The sequence below is a fragment of the Neophocaena asiaeorientalis genome, unplaced genomic scaffold (assembly GCF_003031525.2).
Source record: "Neophocaena asiaeorientalis asiaeorientalis breed wild unplaced genomic scaffold, Neophocaena_asiaeorientalis_V1.1 scaffold254, whole genome shotgun sequence".
Taxonomy (NCBI): Eukaryota; Metazoa; Chordata; class Mammalia; order Artiodactyla; family Phocoenidae; genus Neophocaena; species Neophocaena asiaeorientalis.
Window position 1 is genome coordinate 3,171,110 of NW_020174705.1, and position 25,281 is coordinate 3,196,390.

A 25,281-nucleotide genomic window follows, 5' to 3' on the forward strand; every position below is an offset into this window, starting at 1 on the left:
GAAGAAGCAAACAAAGAGAAGGACCCATGAACAAAAAAAAAAAAAAAAAAAAAAAAAAGGACAGGTGAAAAGACAGAAAAGATATTTGCAACTGTTAAAGTATATATAAAGAACTACCAATCAATTTTTTTTTAAAGCCCAACAGAAAAAAGAACAGTAGCCTTCTAACTTGCAGGGACCTGGGTTCCCATGCTCTGCCCTCTGGAAGCAGTGGGCCTTACTCAGCCCAGCTGAGGATAAGGTGCTTTCACGCCTGGGCACACATCCCGGAGAAACACATGTGCAGCACCAGACGGGGGACAAGAATGTTCAGAGCAATGTGTTCCCAACATCCTCCAAATGGAAACTACCCAAATGTCTATCAAAATAGAATAAATAATTGTGCTGAGTAGATTCATACCCTGTGATTCAGCTGTGAACAAGAACAAACTATAGTCACCCCCACAGATGAATGCATCTGATCACACGCCGAGAGAAGAAACGAAGGCTTCAAAGGGAACCTGTGCACAGGGGTCCATTCACGTGAAGTTCAGAAACAGGCAGAACCGAGCTTGTGTGTAATGACGCACAAGTAGCCGAAAAACCATAAAGCACAGTGAGGAAGTGACTGACACAGAAATCAGGACTGTGGTTCTCCCTGGAGAGCGGGACAGAATTCAAGTGGGAGGAAAATAGGAGCGTCTGGGTGTCGGCAAGATTCAGTTTTGTTAAATGTCACATAGGTATAGTTTAATACAGTTCAATTACACGAGTGTTTATAAACATTTATCAAACTGTCCAAAAGCTTTATGCACTTTCTATGTGTTATAAATAAAAGAACACACACTCACATACAATTTTAAAAGATTACCTGGCAGGTCAGAAATGAGCATGCCCATCCCCTGGGCCCAAGAGGCCTGGAGCCGGCAGCCTTACCTGGGGTTGATCTCCAGCGTGGGCTGCAGCAGCTGAGCACGCTCCTCCTGGGTCTTGGCCAGCTGCTGCATGCGCAGGAAGTGCCGGGCGGCCCCCATCTCCAGCACCGTGATCATAGCAGGGTGGATGTCCAGCCGAAGAGTCACCTGCAAGCAAGGCCGGGGGTGACGGGCCCTGGCAGGGTCTTGACCAGGTATAAAGCTTCCCCAAATGACAAGACAGGAGAACGCAGGTCTCCAGGGACATACCCTCAACCAGCAGTGCTCCTCCCTCCCTCCCTCTCTCCCTCCCTCCCAATTGCCTGCTAACGAATCATACCCTGCTTGGGAACTCCCTCCTCTTCTACACTCCAAAGCTACCAATTTCTAACCTATCAGTTACCATCCAAGGTCCATCTTGCCTGGTGTTATCTGCACTTCTCTGCTTCACAGGGTCCACTTCCAGGTCCTACAGCAACTGTCTGAAGACCCGCCAGGACTGGCCACCCCATTTCCCCTAGCCCAGCCTCTTCCTCAATCTTGTGTCCGTCTTTACTGCAGACGGTGCTCTCACCCACCCACTCCCTGTGGCTCCCTCTGGCCTTTATTTCATCAAATACACCTTTTCTCACCGAGCCCCGAGGCTTCAGGCCTCCTGACTTACGCCAGAGACTCTCCTGGGCCTGCTGGGCCCATGGCTGCCCCCTTCCCGGCAGCACAGTAAGGATCCAGCTCCACGACTTCCTGACCTGCGGAAGCGCTCTGCCTGTTTCCTTCATAGGATACGGACGAGAATTCTACCTACCTCCTAGGCCACCTTAAATGAGTCACCGCTGTAAAGCATGGACATATGTGTGTTACATAGAGAAACCCCAGCCACACGCCTTGCTCCCTGCCAGGAAGCCCTCGCCTCCCTCAGAGACCCACTGCTACCTCCCATGGAGCCCCCAGGTCTGCCCTCCTCCGCTCTTCGCCTTCCCTACCCTGCACACCTGCCTGTCCCTTTGGGGCCACTCCTGAACATGTCCCTCAGCCAGTGACACCTGTTCCCTGGTGACTGTCTTTTCTCTTGCAGCTCAGAGCTGGATTAGTGGGTTCCTAGCTCATTAAAGCCTACCCAGAACCCCCACTGAGAACCCAAGCTGGACCGTACGCCCTTGTGTCCTCAGCCACTGCAGCTCCTCTAGGCCTGGACGAGGATGGCCCTGGGGAGGCCAACTGGGGACACCTCTTCTCTGCTTCTGCCTGCCCACCAGGCCCTCAGCAGCTCACCTTCCACTTTCTTCATTCCAACTGCTCTACAAAGTGGAGGCGAAGCCAAGCTTGCCCGCCCGACCTCAGCAACTCCCCGGGCACATGTGGCTACGTGCTCACGAGCGCGCACACATGCAGGAGTGGCAGCAACCAGAGCCGGCAGGCTGGCCAGCTGTGCGGTCACCAAGGGCCATGGTGGCTGGGTGGTGGCCCGTCTTTGGGAGGCCTCACCTTCACGTTGGTGACACGGGATCCTAGCGCATTTCTCATCCAGGCCATCAGGTCCTCTGTCTCCTTCTCTGACAGACGGTCGCCAGCTACAGGAGAGCAGAAGGGTGAGCTTGGAGGCCGTCTCCACAACTCCCTCCCCATAGGCTCCCAGCGGCAGGCTCCCTCCACCCTGCCAGCCACTGGCACAACAACAGAAGCTACCAGAACACTCTTCATCTAAAATTAAGCAGATAAATTTGGACCCCAGAAAGGATACTTTTGATTGCCTGAGGCCCATATAATTTTGTTAGGGCTTTAAAATGTCTGATTCTCTTAAGCTTTATCAATCTTAGGAAGGCAAGCTGTGAAAAGAAAACCCCATATAGACCCACTGTTGCAGAACGAAGAGGCCGTGTAGCAAACAGTGCCAGCTCCTCGGGCCTGCCTGGCCTCACCTGCACCCCAGGCCACCATCCACACCTGTGCCCAGAGAGAAGGGAAGCAAGCCGACCTGGGGAGCTGTCCTCAAACTTCTCCTCCTTGTAGTGGTCAACAACGATGTCTGTTTCCACAGACATCAGCTTCTTCTTGTCAAACTCACGAAGGTGGAGCAAGGTCAGCTCATCAAACTGCTCGTAGCAGAAGAGAACCTGTGAGGACCCGAAATGGCTTCCATCAGGCCTGGGGAACCCTCTGCCCGTGACAGGAGAGGGACACGGAGCAGGGGCTGGGGCTGCGGGCTGGGCCCAGCATCTGAGGGCCATGCAGGGGGTGCTGGGGTTCCTGGGCCTTGTGGACGCAGTGGTTTACAGACGGCTGTCAGGGAGGCTCTGGCTATATCTTAGAAGCAGTGATGCTATTTATAGAGAAATCCCTGCGTCACCTCCTAGAAAGACCCAAACTAGTAGGCAGGCTTCGGCCCGGCCTCTGTGACCCTGGATGCTGACTCTCACTGCTCCGCTCTCCCGAATCGTGGGCACATTCAGCCATTCCCCAGTGAGCATGGGGACCCTCCTTCAGTGCTCAGACCCCCTCGCCCTCTGACCTGGCCCCAAGGGAAGGACAAGTGCAGGGAGGCCCGGTAGGGGCCAAACCTGCCCCTTGGCTCACCCACCTCTGTGTTTTTCCACTTCATGGCCTCATAGTAGGGCGAGTGCTCCGCCAGGTGGCGGTTGGGGGCGCACAGGTAGTAGATACTGCGGGTGCCGGCCTGCATGCGGCTGGCGTAGTCTGGGAGGCTGGTCAGCTGCCCAGCAGGCAGTGCCGACGACTCGTACCGCAGCAGCTTTGCGATATCCTCCTGTAGACAGACAGAGGCCAGGTCACTGCTCATTCCAGGTCCTGGCTCTGAAAGCCTCCCGACAGCGGGGCACAGACTTCGGGAGCCTTCAGCTAAGGGAGGAAAGGCTCTGGCTGGCCTCACACCCGCCTGGTGACCGTGTCCTGCAGCCAAGGCAGCTCCTTTGGGAGCCTGGCCCAGGTACGGCGCCCTGGGCTGGCTCGGGCCCTGGGGAGCTCTGAGGGACTCCAGTGCTGTCCATTGGGCCCCATGTCAGAAGTTCAGGGGACCTCGGAGAGCACGTTCCACCACAGGTGGCCCAGGGCCTTGCTGAGAGGGCCTTTCCAGGTGAGCTGCAAAAACGGTCCCAGGAGTGGCTAGGCCCTGTCCGTGGCAGAGCCCACTCTGGACCCAGCATCTTCCCTCTGTCTCGAGTCACAGACCCTGGCTCTCGCCAAGCAGGGGACACGGGTGTGAAGTACACACTTCCCAGCCCTCCTCACAGCCAGGGGACGAGTCCTGGCCCAGGGGGTACAAGCCTAAGTGGGGTGTGTGACTCGGAGAACAGGCCCTGAAACGTGGGGCTTGTCCATCTGCTCCTGTCGGCTGAGATGCTGGTGGCATCTAGACTCCATGAGGGAGTCGCCTGTAAGGACAGAAGCAGCAACAGGCTGGGGTCCAGCTCCCTGACACACCAGCCTGGACGTGACCTGACAGTAAACTGCCTCGTCTATGCCACCGACTCATCTCCAACAACCCACGGTGCCCAGAGGGGAGGTCCAGATGAGAGAGTGATGTGGTGGGGATGAAAGGGGGACGAACAGGCAAAACCAGGGATCTGGGAGCCCACCCGGCGAGCCAGGCTCTAGGTTCATAGGTTAAGCTCATGCTCTTGTGCATGTTACAGATCCTCATTAACTGAGTAAGGGGCTTCCCTGGTGATGCAGTGGTTAAGAATCCGCCTGCCAATGCAGGGGACACAGGTTCAAGCCCTGGTCCGGGAAGATCCCACGTGCCGCGGAGCAACTAAGCCCGTGCACCACAACTACTGAGCCTACTTTCTACAGCCCGCATGCCACAACTACTGAAGCCCGTGTGCCTAGAGCCCGTGACCTGCAACGAGGAGCCACCACAACGAGAAGCCGGTGTACCACAACGAAGAGTAGCTCCCGCCTGCCACAACTAGAGAAAAGTCCGCGTGCAGCAACGAAGACCCAAATCAGCCAAAAGATAAATAACTTTATTTATTTATTTAAAAAAACCCTGAGTCAGTCAGTGTTTATAAAGCACTCAGAAAAGCCTCTGGCACCACCTGGGTCCCGCTACCTACAAACACAGAGAGGAATGAGTGGAGAGTCCGAACAGGCAGCACTTGGAGCCACTGGAGTCCTTGTGCCAACAACCGGGGTTAGGAGGGCCCAGGGTGATGAGGGCCTGGGGGGAGCAGGCTGGTAGCCGCAGCGCCCAAGCCCCATCCCACCCTCCCTCATGGCCTGCAGAACAAACCCTGGGACCCCAGATGGTTGGTCACCCTCCTTCCCTGCTGCTGTTCTGGAGCAAAAGATGAAACCCCGGCGCTAAGAGTGACTAATGGGGACATGTGTCTTTTGGGAGTGATGGAAATGTTCCAGAACCAGATGGTGGTGGACGTACAACCTGTGAAGGTACTAAATGAACTGTTCACTTTAAGAGAGTGAATTTTATTGTATGGGAACTGTATCACAACTTAAAAGTGGCCAATAAATGTTTATGGAACAATCTCATCATTTTTAAGTAACTGCGCAATTAACCCAGTGGCACAGTGTTGATGGATTTCTACCGATCACATGATGAACTGCCCTGACTACACACACCTCACCTGCCCTCCCCACCCCGTGAACCAGGCACCTCTCCTGTCCTGACTTCCGTGACCTTCCCAAGCCCCCCAGGCCCTTGGGGGAAGAGACACTAAATGCCCACTTCCCTCAAATGAGGGCACTGGAGGAGCTGGACATGTGCTCAAGTGCACGCCGGGCCTGCTGGGACCACCTGCGGAGTCCAGAGGCCAAAGGCTGCACTTTCTGACCCCTGGGAGTGGTGACTGGGGTGCCTGGCTATGCCATCATCACGTCCTGGGAAGCTCAGGTTTCTGATCTCCAGCAGCTTCCTCCACAGCCCAAGGCAGCCCAGAGAAAGGCCCAGAAACCCAGACCCTACCTTGACCTCCTGCTCAGCTGTGGTCACGATGCCCTCCCTCATGAACAAGCCGTAATCTTCAAAAAACTTGGCATATTTCTCAGGATGTTTTTTACTCTGGTCAATGAAGAATTTTATTAGCCTCTGCTGTAGAACGCCCTGGAGTTTCCTATGAACAGAAAAGCATTTATCACAAAAGAGCAACTTTCACGAAACACAAACAGCCAGAAGGATATGAAAAAACGTTCAATCCCACTAATAATCAGAGAAGTGAAGACAACATACCAGAAAGTTACCCTTGGCTAACACCAGTTAAGGAGACATGCGCCCCCCAGAGTCAGGGATGCTAGCTGACACCCCCCCTGCAACCTTGTGGAGAGTGACAAAACTATGGTTCTGAGATTACACCTTCATGAGTCACCAAGATTTATGGACCAGGAATTTCACTGTAGCACATAAAATAGAAAACAATTATGGGACTTTGCTGGTGGCGCAGTGGTTAAGAATCCGCCTGCCAATGCAGAGGACACGGGTCCGAGCCCTGGTCCGGGAAGATCCCACGTGCCCTGGAGCAACTAAGCCCGTGCGCCACAATTACCGAGCCTGTGCTCTAGAGCCTGCAAGCCACGACTACTGAGCCCACATGCCACAACTACTGAAGCCCACGTGCCCAGAGCCTGGGCTGTGCAACAAGAGAAGCCGCTGCAATAAGAAGCTTGTGCACCGCAACTAAGAGTAGCCCCCGCTCACCACAACTAGAGAAAGCCCGCGCACAGCCAAAAATAAATAAATACAGCTCGGAAGCAAGTTTAATTACAGAAAAGAAAAAAAGAAAACAATTATGAACAAGCTCAGTGTTCAACTGCAGAGAACAGGTTGAAATGAATGATGGAAAGCTACACGGCCATTAAAGATCAACATCCTCTAATGATATGATCCTTAAAAACATGAGAAAGTGCCTGGGTTGAAAGAAAAACTAGAAAACTCCCAATATGGATAAATTACAGGGTACATATATAAGTATGCAAAGACTATACATACTACTTGCTGTGCATTATATTTTTCATAATTAGGATCAATGCTGTATAAACTTGGATTTACACTGGATATACCATACGTGCGCTACAGTTTTACAAAATTGGGATCTTGTGTATTAGGGTGTTTACCAGAGCACTACATAAAATTGGGAGCAACACTATTAGTGGTATTAGGGAGTATTTTTTTTAATTTCCTTAATATTCTGCTTTTCCTAAAGGTGAAATTACCATTTGTTTCCTTAATAATCCAGGGTAGGGGAACAATAATGTTTAACGTTCATTTAAGCTTATCCTCTTCCACTCCCATCCTGAATAACTCAGTCCTTCAGCCAAGGGGCAGCACCTGCATCTGTGGTGGGGCAGCCACAGCAGCCAGGATGAAACGAAGAGGGTGTCCATGCAGGGTGAGGGTTGGAGGAGCCTGGTGTGGAGTGTCAGAGCCCAAGGACCCCAGAAGAGGACATCCAGACTGGGCACAGCGAGCAGCTGGCAGAATGGCTGACAGACACCCCCTTAGCCCATCGTGTGGCATCAGAGCCCAAGCAGGTGAAGGAGCAGGGAGCTGGTGGGACAGGGGGGCAGCAGCGATGGCAGACTGGTAACATGAAGGGGACTGGTCAGAGGTAAACACATTAGGGATAACCAGAGGCAGATTCCTCACTGTCAAGGGAAGCAAAGGCCAAGACCACAGCAGTGCTGGTTGGTATTGGGTGAACTCAATACAGAAGTGCTCAAAGCACAATAGGAATAGGTCAAAGGGCAAAGGAGTCAGCCTGAGTAGGTTCCTGCTAAATCAGGGACAGTTTGGGCATCAAAATAAACAATGACAGTAACAGATTATAGCCCTTGAATAAAACGGGAAGTCAAGTCATGCAAATCAGTTATACAGATATTAAGAAAAGCACATGCGTATTGTAAGAAATGAACACACAGCTGCCAAATACCACCCCATTACATAACATCATTACTAATTACAGAGGAAAAAAGAGTAACCACGTGAGCAGGCTGGCAGACACCCCCTTAATCAAGTGTCAACATGAACATCACCAGTAAGGGGACAACTCAAAGTCGCACACCACCTGACAGGATGCATCACTTTGCGCTACGCCTGCACCTAAGCACGAGGGAGCATCACGATCCGTGCAGAGGGCCGTTCTACGGAATCACTGGCCTGACATCTTCAGAAGCATCCAAGTCTTGAAAGTCGGGGAGACTGGAATTCGGCCAACCTCCAGGAGACTGGAGAAACATGACAACTAAAGGCTTGTGTGACTCTGGACTGGACCCTCCTACTCTAGAGGACGTGACGGGCACAAGTGTGCAACGTGGATTGGTCTGAGGATGAGACGTGGCAGCTGCACCAGGTCAACTCCAACTGACGGCTGTGCTGGCTAGGAGGAGACTGTCCTTGCTCTCTGGAAACACACCCTGAGATAACTGGGGACGATGGGCATAGAGTGGACAACTTACTCTCCCAGGTTCAGGGGAAAAATGTACTTTGCATCAAGTTTCTACTTTTTCTTTCAGTTTCTTTAAAAAACTTCATTTAAGTCTGACTGCTGGTCAAGATGAGTGCTCAGACTGACAACCTAGCCCTGGAAAACCACCAGCAGTGACCAAGTGGCCGGACACACCCCCGCCTACAGCCTTGCATCCTGCCAGCGTCTGGGTCAGCCCAGTCCCAGCTGCTGGGGGCAGAGCACATGCCTGAGATCAGAAAACGTGGGTTCAAATACAGGTTCACTCACTGTCGGGTGTGACCTCCCTGTAACTCAGTTTCCACAACTATGACATGGAGACCTAGTGGCTCCCACCTGCAAGGATGACACAGGCTGCACAGGAAGGGCTTGGTACAGTCTGGGTGAGAATAAATGCTCAGTAAATAGCAGCTACTGCTATGATCAGGATGGGGGAGGAGAAATTCGGCCACCCCAGCTCACGAGGATTCCAAGAGCGATGTCTCCAAAAGAAAGTTCAGTGCCCACCCCTTGTCTCCTTCACACCATTAGTGACCTTCCTGGACTGAGGTCAGACGTTCTCCTGGGTCTGGGGCCGTCCTTTGCCTCGTCCACCCAGAAACAGCCCTGCATGGAACTTCCCCTGCCACGGCTACCCCAGGATTGAGTGATAGGGATTGGCCAAGGGAGGGAACATCTCCTGGAACTGGCAGCAATTCTCCTCAATGTCAGTCTCCAAACCCCTCTTACAAAAGCGTGAAATAAAAGATGGGGCAAAGCACACGTGACCTGTTCATATTCTCCATGCCCATAGCTCCCTTGGGCACCTTCAGCTCCACCCTCTGCTCTCAGCAGCTTCAAGCCCGCCTGGGCCTTCCGTGGCAAAGGCAAACCCAATGAGGTGCCCACTGTGTCCTGCGGCTGCTCACCTGATCAGCGCGCTCTCCTGGAGGAGCTCCCGGCTGAGGTTCAGGGGGATGTCCTCGCTGTCCACCACACCTGTGAGACACAGGCCGAGTGTAGGTAAGAAGGGAGGACACTCGGGGGCTTCTCCTCCCAAAGTCCCTTGTCTTCCTAGAATTCAGGCAGAGCCCAGGTCACAACCATGGGGGTCGGAAGGAAAGCAAGCAAGGCCGGCGAGCCTTTGCCGGGACAGTTTCTACGATTTCAGCATCAGTTGGACCCTCTTTCAACACTACCTCCTGGGTTTTCTGTTCAAAATCATAACATATCATGGATAAATCAACCAAGACTAGTGTTTGAAGACAGGAAGCTCCCTGGGAGGCGCCACGCTGTGAGGACTCGGCTCACCACCCAGCAGCTGTGGTGACTCGCCCTGACCCCGCACTCATCAAAGATGAGCCCTTTCTGATGGTGTTGGCATCTGGAGCAGGCAGCCTGCTCCTGGGCCTCAGCCCACACGGCTGGGCACAGACACTGGCACCGAACCTTGAATGAAGCGCAGCCACGTGGGCAGGATGTTGGTGGCCTTGGTCTGGATGAGGACCTTGCGGCTGTACAGCGAGACACTGGAGCCCAGCTCCCGGCTCATGTCAAACATGGTTGGTTTCTGGAGGCAAGGAAAGGGCAGCGTCAGATGGCAAAAGCAGAAATCCACGGCAGCCCTGCCAGGAGGCAGAGCCTGCATGGTCACGGGGAACCCCTTCCTAAGGCTACCTGGGCTGGGAGATTTGAGGCAGATGTGCGGTGTCCTGCCTGTGTCTGTCTGTTCAAAAGCCCAGAGGGGCCCGGGGAGGCCCCTCCCACCATGGCTCCAGGTGGGGTGGGGGGGTCCTCTCTGGGCAGCTGCCGCCCTCCCCATAAAAACAATGACTTACATGTCCCTGCGAACAGAGCCAAACCTGCTAGGGATCAGGGGTCAGCAAACTAGAGCGCAAAGGCCAAATCACCTGTTTGTATAGTTTAGAATGGCTTTTCCATTTTTAAATGGTTGAGGAAAAAGGCAAAAAAGGACATTTCATGGTATGTGAAAAATACATGAAATCCAAATTCCCGTGTCTACAGTTTTTGGAACCCAGCCACACACGCCCATCTGAGCCTCCGCCACAGGGGCAGAGTCCTTGGTGGTACGAGGCTGCAAAGCCCAAAGTGGCCGCTGTCTGCCAACCCTGCTCTAAACCAGCGCCTCCCACGCTGCCGTCTGCACACACATCATGTTGGGATCTTGTTAAGGTGGGAATTGACTTGGGGGGTCCTGGGCCCAAGGCTCTGCACTCCTAATGGGCCCAGGGGAGGCTGGGGCTGCTGGTCTGCAGAGCACACTCAGCGGGAGGGTAGAAGAGCTCTTTCCAAGATGGGTAACAGGCGTGGGGCTCTAGTCAGTTAAAGCCAGGAAAGCTGGGTTCAACCCAAGCAGGTTTCCCGGCTGCAGGATTTGGTGGGGCCTTCACAGTGCTGCCCGAAGCCATGCGGAAGTAGGGAGAGTGCGCTGCATGGAGACAGGACGCCCACACCTGTCCACAAAGCCCAGGCCTGCCGGGCCAAACATCTCTCTGTTCAGCACCCCTCACTTCACCTTCTGTTCACCCGTCCAGACGTACAGGATTTTCTTTCATCCTAATGCTGCTAAGGAAATTTTTGTGATGTCTGTGCTGAGCTGTCACTATTCAGGGGAAGTGCTGCTGGTGTGTAAACCCAGGGAGCAGTGGACAAACCCCTGGCAGCTCGCAGGGCAGGCCTGCACCCGGCTCACCGTTTCCGGCACGTAGAAGAGGCTGCGGATGTTGAGAGGTGCGTCCGTCTTGTAGTGCAGGGTGTAGCGGGGCTTGTCATGGGCCTGAGCAATGTAGCGGTAGAAGTCCTCATGCTGACCCTCGCCCACATCCTTGGGGTCCATCATCCAGATGGCCTGGAAATGGAATGAACAGGGACGTTATGTTTCAGACGCAACCTCCCAACAACGTGTGGGGCTGACCTGGTGGAGTTCACGGGGCCTGGGTGCTGGCAAAGGAGCCCTCAGCTCCTGAGGGTCGGCCTCCTGGGCCCTCTGTCTCCAGCCCCACCCTCTCCAGCGCTGGACAGAGAGACACACACAAAAGGCTCTGGGAACAAGTGCCCTGTCCCCAGCACAGTGTCAGGAAGAGCAAAGCAAGAGGCAGGGTCTGGACGAGCCTGCACGACGTCACGACACTAGCCACCAACAGGTGAGCAGCTCGAGTAACACGGTTGAGCCACGTGCTGGACAGTTACTGAGCCGTGAAAAGGAACAGAGCACTGATACACCCTACAACCAGCATAAGCCCTGAAAACACAGTAAGAAGCTGGACACACAAGGCCACACAGTAGTCGACTCCATTTTTATGAAACGCCCAGAATAAGCCAATCCAGAAAGTGGACTGGTTGCCAGGGGCCAGGGGCGGGGAGTGGGAGTGACTGCTGATGGACGTGGGGTCTCTTTCTGGGGGTGAAATGTTCTGGAACCGACCATGGTGACGGCAGCATGACTGAATACACTCAGGAGCACGAAGCGTGTGCTGTGAAGGGTGACCCCCTGGTGCACATGGAGCTGCCTGCACCCACAGATCTCGCCTCTCCCAGAACACCCAGTCTTGGAGCTCTGACAGCAACGCCCAGTCCCACCTCTGACCCGCCAGCCTGACGTGGAGCGGCTCATCTCCACAGCCACCTGAGCCTGCAGGCAGCCAGGCCTCACCTGCAGGGTATTAAGGCGCCTTCCGTTCATGTACAAGGGGAAGCTGACAAATTTGCTGTACTTTGTCACCACATCTGGAAGAGACAGAAAAAAGCAATGAACACGGGAAGCTTCTGTAGATGAAAGCTCTGGAAGGTGCTGCAGGGGTCACACAGCTCTGGGAGGCCTCGTCCCTGCCCTCCCCGCACACAGGGAGCAGAACTCACTCCCAAACCGGATCTCGAGGCCCAGGCCACCATGATACATGATGCCTTCTTGGCGGCATAAGCAGGGTTTCACAGGCTAACGTGACCCCTTGAAGAGCACTGGGCACCTTCAGTAGCATCCAGTGAGACCTGGACAGAGAGGAGCGCCTCGCAGCTGCACCTGCTCTGGTTGTCTGGGAGCCTGGACTCAGGCTGGGTGGGCAGGCTGGTGACATCTTACAGCACAGGCAGGACAAGCACAGGACCCTGCGCCACCAGCAAGCGCACAGACAGTGTTGCTCAAAAGGAGGAAGGCAAACCTGACCCTGCCCCAACCCACGGCCAGCCCTGCGCCTGCGACCCCCGCCCCAAAACGTCCTAAAACGCAGTGGCAGGAGGTACTGCACTGACCCGCGCGCACGTCCCCAGAGGCCCAGGCTCCTGCTCACCTCGAACCCGAGCCTCGCTGGTGAACTCTCTGCAGTCTGCCCTGAGGTGGATGATGATTTTGGTCCCGGTTCTAACTCCTGAGGCTTCGGCGATTTCAAACACCCCAGAGCTAAGACACGCGGGAGAAGGAAGGCGAGTTCTGCCTGTCAGTGCTGAGAAGTCCCACATGGCAGGCAGGACTTGCATAGAAAGGAAGCTGGAGTGTGCCCCAGGCCATCACACCTCCGCCAGGGACAGTGGCCGCTGGGGCTGGGGCGCAGGGCTCCCCGCTCCTGAACACAGCCTCTCAGTCTCACATTCCCCTGAAGTGGCCAGGTGAGCACCAGACTCCGGGAGGAGACCCCCATCCTGTGCTAACTCCAAGCACCCCGGACCCCTGGCCAGGTGCCTCCTCCCAAGAGCAGAAGCACACGAGGGGCACCTTGTCGATCCCTCGGCCCTGGTGACTGTGGGCCCCACTTTCACTTTTCCTGCGGGAAAGCAGGATTCAGAAATGAAGTTTGGGGACTTGTGAGATAAACACTTAACCTTGGCTATGGTGGGTGCCATCCTCCACGAACAGTTGAGATGTTCCTGGACATCGCAGGCCCAGCACACGGTAGAGACGGCGGGAGGTGGGGCAGCCAGGGAGCCAAACCCTGACCCCCATGAGGAGTCAGGGACGTGCCCTCAGAACAAAGGCACCAGCCCCGGAGCACAGAGCGGGGACCCACCCAGCAAAAAAGAGTAATGGCTCCCTGAGTGTGGGGCTCAGGCCTCCCATGAAAAGCCCAGGATGGCGCACTGGCGCTTTCCAAGGAACCTGGCTTCCCAGACCAGGCTGCGAGCTCCAGCTGAGTCCCACTCTGCGTAGCAGGCGACACTTGCCTCGATGGCCCCAGGGCCTGGGGACACTCCGTGTGTGACGTGGGACCTGCTCACTTACCCGTCTGAAAGCCACTGGTACCCAGGGCTGCCTGCGCCCACCGAACGAGAATAGACCTCGACTCTGTCAGCCACCATGAAGGCCGAGTAGAAACCCACTCCAAACTGGCCGATGATCTTGCTGCTGGCCTCCGCCTGACTCTGGAGTGCATCCAGAAAGGCCTGTGGGGTGAGACTGGTCAGAGGGAGGCGGCCCTGCCCCGGAGACCTGCCGACGCAGTGAAATCCTGTGATAAAGGGTCCCCAATGCCAACAAGCTCGTGCCTGAGGACATTCCTCTGAAGCTGGTGTCCAGAGCGTCTGGGACCTACCCTCTCTGGTCAGAACTGCCCTTTGAGGGGAGACCCTCGAACCTGAGAGGGGGAACAGCTGCAGCACCTGATGAAAGGGCAGCGGGGGGCTTACCTTCGACCCCGACCTGGCAATGGTTCCCAGGTTGGACACCAGCTCCTCCTGTGTCATCCCAATGCCAGTGTCCTGAGGAGAGAGACAAGCTAAGCACCCAAGCGAATGCACCAGGGAGCCAGGATGGACGTGTGGGGACACCCAGCAGGAGCACATCAGTTACACTTGCCAGGATGGATGTGTGGGGACACCCAGCAGGAGCACATCAGTTACACTTGCCAGGTGGGCCCAGCAAAGTAAGAACACTGTCACCAGAAAAGGCGAATTCCAGCCACGTCAGCCAGGCCTCACTGGAGAAAACCTCACTAGAGGATAGACACATAGATTAAAGGGACGAAACAGAGTCCAGGAAGAGGTGCACAGACAGTGTCACGTTATTTTTGACAAAGGTTCCAAGACAAATCACTGGGGAAAGGAAAAACAAATGGTGCAGAAACAATGGGACAGCCACAGGCGAAAAACAACTCTTAGCCGTTCCCTTACATAAAAACAAAATGATCACAGATCTAAGTGTAAGAGCCAAGGCTGTAAAACCTTGAAGAGCCAAGGCTGTAAAACCTTGAAGAAAAGATAGGAGAAAATCTTTATCACTTTGGAATAGGCAGACTTTTTCGATAGGTCACTAAAAGCATGAAGCATAAAAGGAAAAAGTGATAAACTGGATTTCATTAAAAACTTCTGCTTTTCAAAAGCCACTACTAAGAAAATAAAAAGGCAAGCCACAGACTAGGGGAAAATATTTGCGAAAGTATATCTGATACAGGACTCGTATCTAGAATATACAAAGAACTCTTACAACGCAATAAAAAGACAAACAACCTGATTAAAAATGAGCAAAAATCTGAAAGACATTTCACAAGGAAGATATACGAATGGCAAACACATGAAAAGACACTCAACACCATTAATCATTAGGGAAATGAAAATTAAAACCACAATGAAATATACTGCTCACTCACCAGAATGGCTAAAATTAAAAAGACTGACAGTGACAAGTGCTGACAAGGATGTGCAGCCACTGGCATCCCAAATGCTGCCAGGAGTTACGCAGAATGGGACACCTGCTGTGGGAACATTTGGCAGTTTCTCATAAAGTTAAACAGACACTTTGCTTACAGCCCAGCAATCCTATTCCTAGGTATTTACCCAAGAGAAATGAAAATATATGCCCACTCGAAGACTTAAATGTTCACAGTGGCTTTATTCCTAACATCCCCAAGTGCTCACCAACTCGTGAATGGATACATAAAACTGTGATGCCTCCACACAGCAGAGCACTTCTCAGTGACAGAAAGAACAAACTACTGATACATGCAACAGCGTAGAAGAATCTCAAAAGCACTGTGACAAGTGAAAGAAGTCAGACTCAAAAGACTACCTCCTCTGTAATTCTGTTTATATGAAATTTCAGAAAACAGAAAACCATAGTGCCAGAAAGCAGATCAGTGGCTGACAAGGGCTGGGAAAGGCAGGGAATACTGGGGTGATGACATCAGTGGTGTGGGTGGTCCCATGACTGTGTATGTTGGTCCAAACACACTGTACACTTGAACTTGGGGAACTTGATTATATGTAAAAATCATATCTCAATAAAGCTTCTCAAAACAACAGCAGCAGCAAGCAAGGCACACACATGCACAGAGCAGAGCAAAGGAGTGAACAAGAGAGCACCAGACACCAGCAGCAATTCTGAGAAGCGAAACCAGGCCTGCTGGGAAGAGGCAGAGTCCATGGAGGCAGGCCCTCCACTCCGTAGGATACGCGCCCCACAACCCCCCCACCCCCGCCGCCCCATAATCCCAGCCAGCAGGTTCTAGAGCAGCTGTCTCGGGAACGTGGTGGCCCTCAGGCCCACTGCCTGATGAACCCCACTTCTGCCTTTCTAACTCTTTGACTTTAAACTGCTCAAAGGTTACAACAGCCGCCAAAACTATTGCTGTGTCTAAAGTAAGACTGTTAATCCAAATACCGGGCTGTGATTAAAATATAGTACCACAGAATATTCAATAACATGGGGAAATACGCATCACAAGAGTATAAGTATAGTTAAAAGTGTGGGGCTAAAAAAAAAAAAAAAAAGCGTGGGGCTTCCCTGGTAGTGCAGTGGTTGAGAATCCACCTACTAATGCAGGGGACACGGGTTCAAGCCCTGGTCTGGGAAGATCCCACATGCCGCAGAGCAACTAAGCCCGTGTGCCACAGCTACTGAGCCTGCGCTCTAGAGCCCACAAGGCACAACTACTGAGCCTGCGCACTGCAACTACTGAAGCCTGCGTGCCTAGAGCCCGTGCCCCGCAATGAGAGAAGCCACCACAATGAGAAGCCCGCGCATCGCATCGAAGATGCGCCTCAACTAGAGAAAGCCTGTGTGCAGTGATGAAGATCCAACACAGCCAAAAATAAATAAATTTTTTAAAAAATGTGAAGAGTTACAGCTGACTCTTGAATAACACGGATCGGAACTATGCGGGTCTACCTATTCACAGATTTTTTTCCAATAGCAAGTACTACCTACAGTACCACACGACCCGCAGTTGGTTGAATCCGTGGATGTGGAACAGTGGGTACAGAGGAACTGCGTAGGGAGACCTGCAAATGTGGAGGAACTGGGTATACAGAGGACAGACTAGAAGTTATATGTGGATTTCTGACTGTGGGGAGGGTCTGTCCCCGCCTCCCCAGTGTTATTCAGGGTCACCTGTATATTAAAAAATAATATATCATTTAAAAATCTGTTTAGGGAATTCCCTGGCAGTCCAATGGTTAGAACTCCGTGCTCTCACTGCCAAGGGCATGGGTTCAATCCCTGGTCAGGGAACTAAGATCCCACAAGCCTCGTGGCGTGGCCAAAAAAATTTTTAAAAATCTGTTTAGGGCTTCCCTGGTGGCGCAGTGGTTGAGAGTCCGCCTGCTGATGCAGGGGATACAGGTTCATGCCCCGGTCTGGGAAGATCCCACATGCTGGAGCGGCTAGGCCCGTGAGCCATGGCCGCTGAGCCTGTGTGTCTGGAGCCTGTGCTCCGCAACAGGAGAGGCCACAACAGGGAGAGGCCGCGTACCATTAAAAAAAAAAAAAAAAATCTGTTTAGATATGTAGACAAATGCATAGATCAAAACCCTAAATAGACACATACTAAAATGTCAACAGTATTTATCTTTGAATGATGGGGTGATTTTAAGTTTTCTCCTCTTCGAAAAGGGAACCACTTTTCCCTGCCCATAGTGCAGCCACTATGAAAAACAGTATGGAGGTTCCTCAGAAAACTAGAGTTGCCATGTGATCCATCAAACCCACTCCTGGGCACATACCCAGACAAAACTATAATTCGAAAAGATACATGCACCCCTATGTTCACAGCAGCACTATTTACAATAGCCAAGACATGGAGACAACCTAAATGTCCGTTGACAGATGAATGGATAAAGATGTGGTATATATATATATATATATATATAAAATATTACTCGGCCATAAAAAAATAATGAAATAAAGCCATCGGTAGCAACATGGATGGACCTAGAGATTATCATACTAAGTGAAGTTAAATCAGAAAGAGAAAGACAAATACTATATGATATCACTTACATGTGGAATGTAAATTACAACACAAATGAACCTATCTACAAAACAGAAACAGAATCACGGACACAGGGAACAGACCTGTGGTTGTGGGGCAGATTGTGGGGAGGGATGGATAGGAGTTTGGAATTAGCAGATGAAAACTATTATACATAGGATGGATAAACAACAAGGTCCTGCTGTAGAGCACAGGAACGATATTTAATATCCTGTGATAAACCAGAATGGAAAAAAATATGAAAAAGAATATATAACAGTCACTTCATTGTACAGCAGAAATTAACACAACACTGTAAATCAACTATACTTCAATAAAATTTAACAATAAATAAATAAAACGTCTCCTCTTCTGTGTATCTGTATTTTCTAAATTTTCTATGTTGAATGAGTGGGGTTTTTGGGGTTTTTTTTTGCAGTATGCGGGCCTCTCACTGCCGTGGCCTCTCCTGTTGCGGAGCACAGGTTCCGGACGCGCAGGCTCAGTGGCCATGGCTCACGGGCCTAGCCGCTCCGCGGCATGTGGGATCTTCCCGAACCAGGGCACAAACCCGTGTCCCCTGCATCGGCAGGTGGACCCTCAACCACTGCGCCACCAGGGAAGCCCTGAATGAGTGTTTTTATAGTAAATTAACAGTAACGGTGGTCAGCAGGTTACTAGGAGCCTACAGCCATGACGAAAAGGCAGCCTGTCCCCCATCCCAGCGGGTGGAGAGGCACTGGCGGTCACCAGCATGGGAGGCAAGGTGGCGTGCCCCGCGTCGAGACACTTGGATGAAGTACCTGGATCGTGATGGTGCCTTTCTCGGCATCAGTCTGCAAGTGAATCTCCATTTCCGGCAGCGTCTGGCCTTCAGACACCAGCTTATGACGCAGCTTTTCCAAGGCGTCGCTAGCATTGGAGATCAGCTCCCGTATGAACACCTATGGAAATGGAAAGAAGATGCCAACGCTGCAGGACCTATTTGGTTAGCAGCATCTGCAGCAACTGGTACAGGCTGGGGGAGAAATGCCACAGAACTGTTTAACCAGAAAGACGTCCTGCTTTCCTTAAAGGCAGTTTCTCCAGGGCAGCTCACAGAATGATTGAAGTTAGATCACATTGCCATGACCCAACTTTATGTCGACTCTGACTCTACTGCTCCTTCCTCAACATCAAACCTGGAGTTAGGTGTCAATCTGTTAAGTTAATTCCGAACAGGACCCTGTGAGACAACTTCTTTCTCAACTCTTGCCCAGGGATGTCAAAATATCCTCAAAACATATTTTTTCTACTCCACGAAGGACTCACTGACTTCATTTAATCTAATCACAAACCAGACCTACCATGTTCAGGAGAAAAAAGGGCCACAGACCCAACTACCAACCCGTGTTTGTAAAGCCCTTTACCAGCGACAGACCTTCCACTTACAGTCATGGGGAGAGGGAAGGAGGCGTGGCCTGACCCCAAGAGAACAGAAGCCGGATGTCACAGGGACACTTGAATATAGAATTTAACAGGACGAGACCTGGAAATATTCCCTGAAAAGTCCTTTCATTTTGGAAAGTTGTGCTTTACCCTTCTCAAATTCTTTGCATTTTAGCAAAAATGAGCATGGAAACGATGGTTCACCATGGCCTGTCACCCTTGAGCTTCATCATTTTGAGCTTCATCTCCTCAAAAAGGTCCTTGGCAGCTCCTCCCTGCTCTACTCCACCCTGGGCCGGGGTCTTCCTCCTTCAGCCCCAACACCCCCACAGACCACAGGTGGCGATGCCAGGTGATGAGGGGCGTGAACCCAGGGCCTCAGCACACATCAACAACACCACAGAGATGGACCTCAGCAGGACCCCACGGCAACACCTGAGAGATATTTAATATCCTGTGATAAACCAGAATGGAAAAAAATATGAAAAAGAATATATAACAGTCACTTCATTGTACAGCAGAAATTAACACAACACTGTAAATCAACTATACTTCAATAAAATTTAACAATAAATAAATAAAACGTCTCCTCTTCTGTGTATCTGTATTTTCTAAATTTTCTATGTTGAATGAGTGGGGTTTTTGGGGTTTTTTTTTGCAGTATGCGGGCCTCTCACTGCCGTGGCCTCTCCTGTTGCGGAGCACAGGTTCCGGACGCGCAGGCTCAGTGGCCATGGCTCACGGGCCTAGCCGCTCCGCGGCATGTGGGATCTTCCCGAACCAGGGCACAAACCCGTGTCCCCTGCATCGGCAGGTGGACCCTCAACCACTGCGCCACCAGGGAAGCCCTGAATGAGTGTTTTTATAGTAAATTAACAGTAACGGTGGTCAGCAGGTTACTAGGAGCCTACAGCCATGACGAAAAGGCAGCCTGTCCCCCATCCCAGCGGGTGGAGAGGCACTGGCGGTCACCAGCATGGGAGGCAAGGTGGCGTGCCCCGCGTCGAGACACTTGGATGAAGTACCTGGATCGTGATGGTGCCTTTCTCGGCATCAGTCTGCAAGTGAATCTCCATTTCCGGCAGCGTCTGGCCTTCAGACACCAGCTTATGACGCAGCTTTTCCAAGGCGTCGCTAGCATTGGAGATCAGCTCCCGTATGAACACCTATGGAAATGGAAAGAAGATGCCAACGCTGCAGGACCTATTTGGTTAGCAGCATCTGCAGCAACTGGTACAGGCTGGGGGAGAAATGCCACAGAACTGTTTAACCAGAAAGACGTCCTGCTTTCCTTAAAGGCAGTTTCTCCAGGGCAGCTCACAGAATGATTGAAGTTAGATCACATTGCCATGACCCAACTTTATGTCGACTCTGACTCTACTGCTCCTTCCTCAACATCAAACCTGGAGTTAGGTGTCAATCTGTTAAGTTAATTCCGAACAGGACCCTGTGAGACAACTTCTTTCTCAACTCTTGCCCAGGGATGTCAAAATATCCTCAAAACATATTTTTTCTACTCCACGAAGGACTCACTGACTTCATTTAATCTAATCACAAACCAGACCTACCATGTTCAGGAGAAAAAAGGGCCACAGACCCAACTACCAACCCGTGTTTGTAAAGCCCTTTACCAGCGACAGACCTTCCACTTACAGTCATGGGGAGAGGGAAGGAGGCGTGGCCTGACCCCAAGAGAACAGAAGCCGGATGTCACAGGGACACTTGAATATAGAATTTAACAGGACGAGACCTGGAAATATTCCCTGAAAAGTCCTTTCATTTTGGAAAGTTGTGCTTTACCCTTCTCAAATTCTTTGCATTTTAGCAAAAATGAGCATGGAAACGATGGTTCACCATGGCCTGTCACCCTTGAGCTTCATCATTTTGAGCTTCATCTCCTCAAAAAGGTCCTTGGCAGCTCCTCCCTGCTCTACTCCACCCTGGGCCGGGGTCTTCCTCCTTCAGCCCCAACACCCCCACAGACCACAGGTGGCGATGCCAGGTGATGAGGGGCGTGAACCCAGGGCCTCAGCACACATCAACAACACCACAGAGATGGACCTCAGCAGGACCCCACGGCAACACCTGAGGGACTTCTAAATTATCAGCAAAATTCATTAATTCCCAGGTTCAATCTGGCTCAAAGAATCACCTGCATATAGTTATCCATGAAACCCAACAGATTTTGGTAAAAATACACTCACTGGTAGCCAAGATCAGGACCTGTCCAAATTTAATGCATTTTCACAGCTAATGTACTAGCTGGCACCTCCCCAGAATAGCATAGAAACAGTCTTGCCAAAAGAAACCTTGCGAGTGCCGGGAGTGATTAGCGGGTACCACACCTCTTTTTCTGAGTACAAGGAACGGGCAACGATGTCCAGAAGCTTCTTTGTCTCAGCCTGGAACTCATGTTTGGAAACAGAACCTAGTAATGAATTGCAGACACAACCAATAAAGTTTAATGTCTTTTTTCGTGGAAGAATATGCTATGTAAAACATTCAAAAAAATCTTTAAGGTAAGGAGTTTTAAACATGTTTCAAAACAGCGAACAAAAAAGAAAGAAACCAAGTGTCTGGGCCTCAGGCAGGAGGTCTTGGGAGTGGAACAAACCAGTGGTTCCCTCTCCCCGCAGAAAGGGGCGTAGGGGCACAAGCCCTCACCTGCCTCCCTCCCCACAGCCCGCAGGCCTCAGGTCGGGCTACCTCCAGGGGCTGTCGAGGCTGGCACTTTACCCAGTCCTGAGGCGAGCTGGCTCTAACAACCAGACCCTGGATTCTATTCCTGAATACAGTGGTTTCCAAATTGATCATTTAGAGAGCAAAATAACAAGAAAACCTCACTTCTCCTCTTAACCCAAACATCAAATATTCTGTTGTCGTCTCATTTGAAAGCCAGAAATGGACCCACTGCAGGACTGGCTCTGGAGACTGCCTTCCACACTTGCCAGGAATGAAGGACAAGCCGGACTGCAGTCCTTCACCGGTGGGGCCAACACTGAGTTTGCGTCCTGCTTCCATGATTATTAGCAGATGTGCTGTGAATCACCACTTTAAAGGGGCCCCGTGCGAACTCACGGGTGACCACCAGAGGGGGCAAGATACGCCAGGATGGAAGTCAGAAGTTCCTGAGAAGCCGGAAACGCAGGAGGCATTGTTTTGGGGAACCCTCCCTCCAAGACCTTCCTTCGTCTGAAGCGAGTGGGTGGCTCTATCAATCATTGCTTCTGCCTCAAAATCTTCCCCTCACGAGCCAGCAACGAGCCAACAAAGACTTCCTGGACCCAAACGCAGCTACATACAGTACCCTGCACGGTCTCCGAGCTGCTGATGATGGAGAGCTGGGGCTCCTCCTTCCGGTCCTCAGCAGCCTGGGAGCTGAACCGCCGTCCAACGTGGGAGCTTGAAGCCAGGTTTTGCCTGGGACTCCAGGACTGGGCTGGGGGCCTCCAAGGACACAGAACTGGTTTTCCTGAAAAGACAAATGTGAGAAAGAATGAGAGTAAGACTTCAGAAACAGAAAATCCTAATTTGTTCACGTCTGGCAGATGCTAACGTGGAATTCTTTAAGGCAGGCTTTTGCGCAAAAGACCCAGTGTCCCCCAGGAGAAATCAGAAGTGACAAATGCTGTGCAGCTAGCTAGTATTTTGGCAGGTAGTTCTGGTAACATATCCTCACACGTGGCAAATACCAAGAACATATGAGAACTTGGGGCAGAACTGCAGGAACGGGCAGGGACCTTTTGACACCACTTCCCACTTACGTCCCCCAGTGAGATCGTGCACAAACCCACCAAACCCACACACGCCTCAGTGCTCACAGCCCCTCCAGGAGCCGGAAATAACGACAGGCTGGCCAGTCTTCTTACGGTGTAACTAACATGGAAAAAGGGAGAAAAAATACCCCTAAGAGGGAGCCAAATTTTAAAATGTTGATGTTCTCAAACAGTCTCATCATCTTCTAAAGAATCTTTGCTGATTCTTTTCCTTTCCTTTTTTGTCCAAAACTGTCAAAGAGTTTTAAAAATTAGTGTATTTAAAAACTGCAAACCAGGGGATGATCTCCTCTACTTTGCAATCAGGAAGGGGATTCACAATGTCTCTTGAGTTGCTTTTCTGTAACTTCCTGCTCAGCACAGTGGACCAAGAAACCACTGCAAGGGAAGAAGGAAAACCCTTCCATTTGACACTGCTGTCCCCAGCCTGGTATGGTTGACAGACGCTACAGAAATACATGCAAAGGGATGTCCCTGGTGGCGCAGTGGTTAAGACTCTGCGCTCCCAATGCAGGGGGCCCAGGGTTTGATCCCTGCTCAGGGAACTAGATCCCACATGCGTGCTGCAACTAAGAGTTCACATGCTACAACTAAGAGTTGACACGCTACAACTAAGGAGGCCGCCTGCCACAACTAAAACCCGGCGCAACCAAATAAATTTAAATAAATATAAAAAAAAAAAAAAGAAACACGTGCAGATACCTCCACTCTAACCGACAGGATGGAGCCAGTCCTCACCAGCAGCCCCTGAAGACACTCGCTGGGGACTGGCATTGTTCAGTAGGCACTTAAGGCCCGACCTTTTCAAGGATACAGGTCAGACATACAAGACACTCCATGTGAAAGTCTAGGCCATAACAAACTGCAGCTGCCTGTTATGTAACTACATACATGTGACAGTCAGAAAGGAATGATTTAGAATGTCCAGAAATAACTTGTAGGTTTAAAAATCAACATATTGACTTCTACATTCCTACAAGGTATAAAAATCTGCATTTTCTTTAAGCTTATTCTTGGATTTATAAATAACACGACGTTAGCCTTTACCTCTACGCAGAATACCTTTAAAACTACCCCATTTCAGAAAATATTCAATTTCCAAACAATCTAAATATTGATATTTAATTCTCTGGCCTAACTGTATTGTTCACCTTATCCATACAGCTTAAAAAAAAACCAAAAACAAAAAACCCACAACTGGAGTATTTCTTCTGGAATTAAATGGTATTTGGTTAGAGGGTTTAACAAACAGTCTGCACCAGGCCAGGTGGGGGTGCTGGAGTCCCTGTGATCCCAGCTGGTGCCCTGATGCAGGGCGAATGATGCCAGTGGACTATGGGCAACCCCAAGCTGCCTCCCCTCCCAGGGACAGCGCTCCTGGCCACATTTGGAGACATAAACAGGTTCCCCACAAAAGCTGGGAACCCTCTGCTTTAAAGTACAGTAGAACTTCAGGATGAAATCAGTGAGACTGGGATAAAGGAGAGATGTTTGAGGGATGCAAGACCCGGGTTGGGCCTCAGGACGGATTCTGGATTCTAGTTCTCCATTGAGCACTACTCTGGACGTGAAAGTGTTTGGGCCACCGTAAGTCGGAGTGATGGGGGAGGTCCCCCAGAAGAAGAGGGGCAGAAAGCTCGGTAAGCACAGATTGGTGGTGTTCCTGACCATGCCTCCACATAAGCACGAAGATGCTGAAAGCATTTTAGAAATTCTTACATCTAATACTCCTCTTACCACATTTCATCGGCAACCACTCCCTATCACGTGGCCTCAGGAAAGGACACAGTGGGGAGGAGGGGATCATACTGAGTCTTCTTCCAACAGTGATATGCACGAAGCACTTATCCTTGTCCCCCCAGACCTCCCCCAGCTCTCCCGGTCCAAGGCCTCTGAGCAGGTTTTCCTGCCTACAGCACTGTTCCCTGCAACCCATCCCTTAAATTTCAAAATGTTATTCTTCTGACACCAATTCCATCTTGTTATTTCTGATTTCTGAGGACTTATTCCTGAACACAACCTCATCAATTCCAAATGCTTCAGGCTGGTCTTCCAGGCTCTCCACTAAGCAACATCCCAAACCTCCGGAACTCACCTCCTTCCTCCCCAGTCCAGCAGGCCTGCTGACACCCCATGCCCTGGAAGAAGGACTCCTGACCCGCTCCACTTGCATACATTTGTTGAACTGACCCCTATCCCCACTTCCTGTCCTGCCCTTCTGCTCATGGTCCTTTCCTCGCCATCTGCCTTTCAGTCCCATCAGGAAAGAACAGGTTGCATTTCCTCATGGTTAGCTGTAAACCATCCCTACCCCAAAGGAAACCAGAAATCACACAAAATAGAACAATTCAGAGGCTAAGGGCTCCTCTCATTTTCAGACTCCTTGAACTGTTCTAAACCTGCTCTCATATGGGGGGAAGGGGCTACTGGATTATGGCTGGCACACTTTTTTTTTTTTTTTTGGCACACTTTTTAATTTCCAGTCTTCTGTGTATAAATATTTTAATCAACAACACATCTTAGGGACTTCGCTGGCAGTCCAACGGTTAAGACTCCGCACTCCCAGGGGCTTCTCTGG

General features: G+C 51.3%; 1 protein-coding gene across 2 annotated transcripts in view; it reads right to left on the minus strand.

Moving 5' to 3' along the window:
• Positions 1–25,281, minus strand: part of TRAP1 (TNF receptor associated protein 1) — a 47,923-nt gene that overhangs the window by 3,157 nt on the left and 19,485 nt on the right. Inside the window, exons 2-16 of one of the 2 annotated variants that reach the window (XM_024759522.1) lie at positions 22,235–22,399; positions 21,273–21,355; positions 19,953–20,093; positions 13,943–14,014; positions 13,539–13,699; positions 12,613–12,722; positions 11,979–12,052; positions 11,019–11,174; positions 9,755–9,875; positions 9,235–9,304; positions 5,833–5,980; positions 3,472–3,657; positions 2,869–3,007; positions 2,379–2,464; positions 916–1,061 (exon numbers count right to left, since the gene is read on the minus strand). In XM_024759522.1, coding sequence (XP_024615290.1) covers positions 916–1,061; positions 2,379–2,464; positions 2,869–3,007; positions 3,472–3,657; positions 5,833–5,980; positions 9,235–9,304; positions 9,755–9,875; positions 11,019–11,174; positions 11,979–12,052; positions 12,613–12,722; positions 13,539–13,699; positions 13,943–14,014; positions 19,953–20,093; positions 21,273–21,355; positions 22,235–22,399 — 1,858 coding nt within the window. Of the gene's footprint in view, positions 1–915; positions 1,062–2,378; positions 2,465–2,868; positions 3,008–3,471; positions 3,658–5,832; positions 5,981–9,234; positions 9,305–9,754; positions 9,876–11,018; positions 11,175–11,978; positions 12,053–12,612; positions 12,723–13,538; positions 13,700–13,942; positions 14,015–18,302; positions 18,452–19,952; positions 20,094–21,272; positions 21,356–22,234; positions 22,400–25,281 lie in introns of those variants that run through there. The other variant, XM_024759520.1, reaches the window with a different exon arrangement.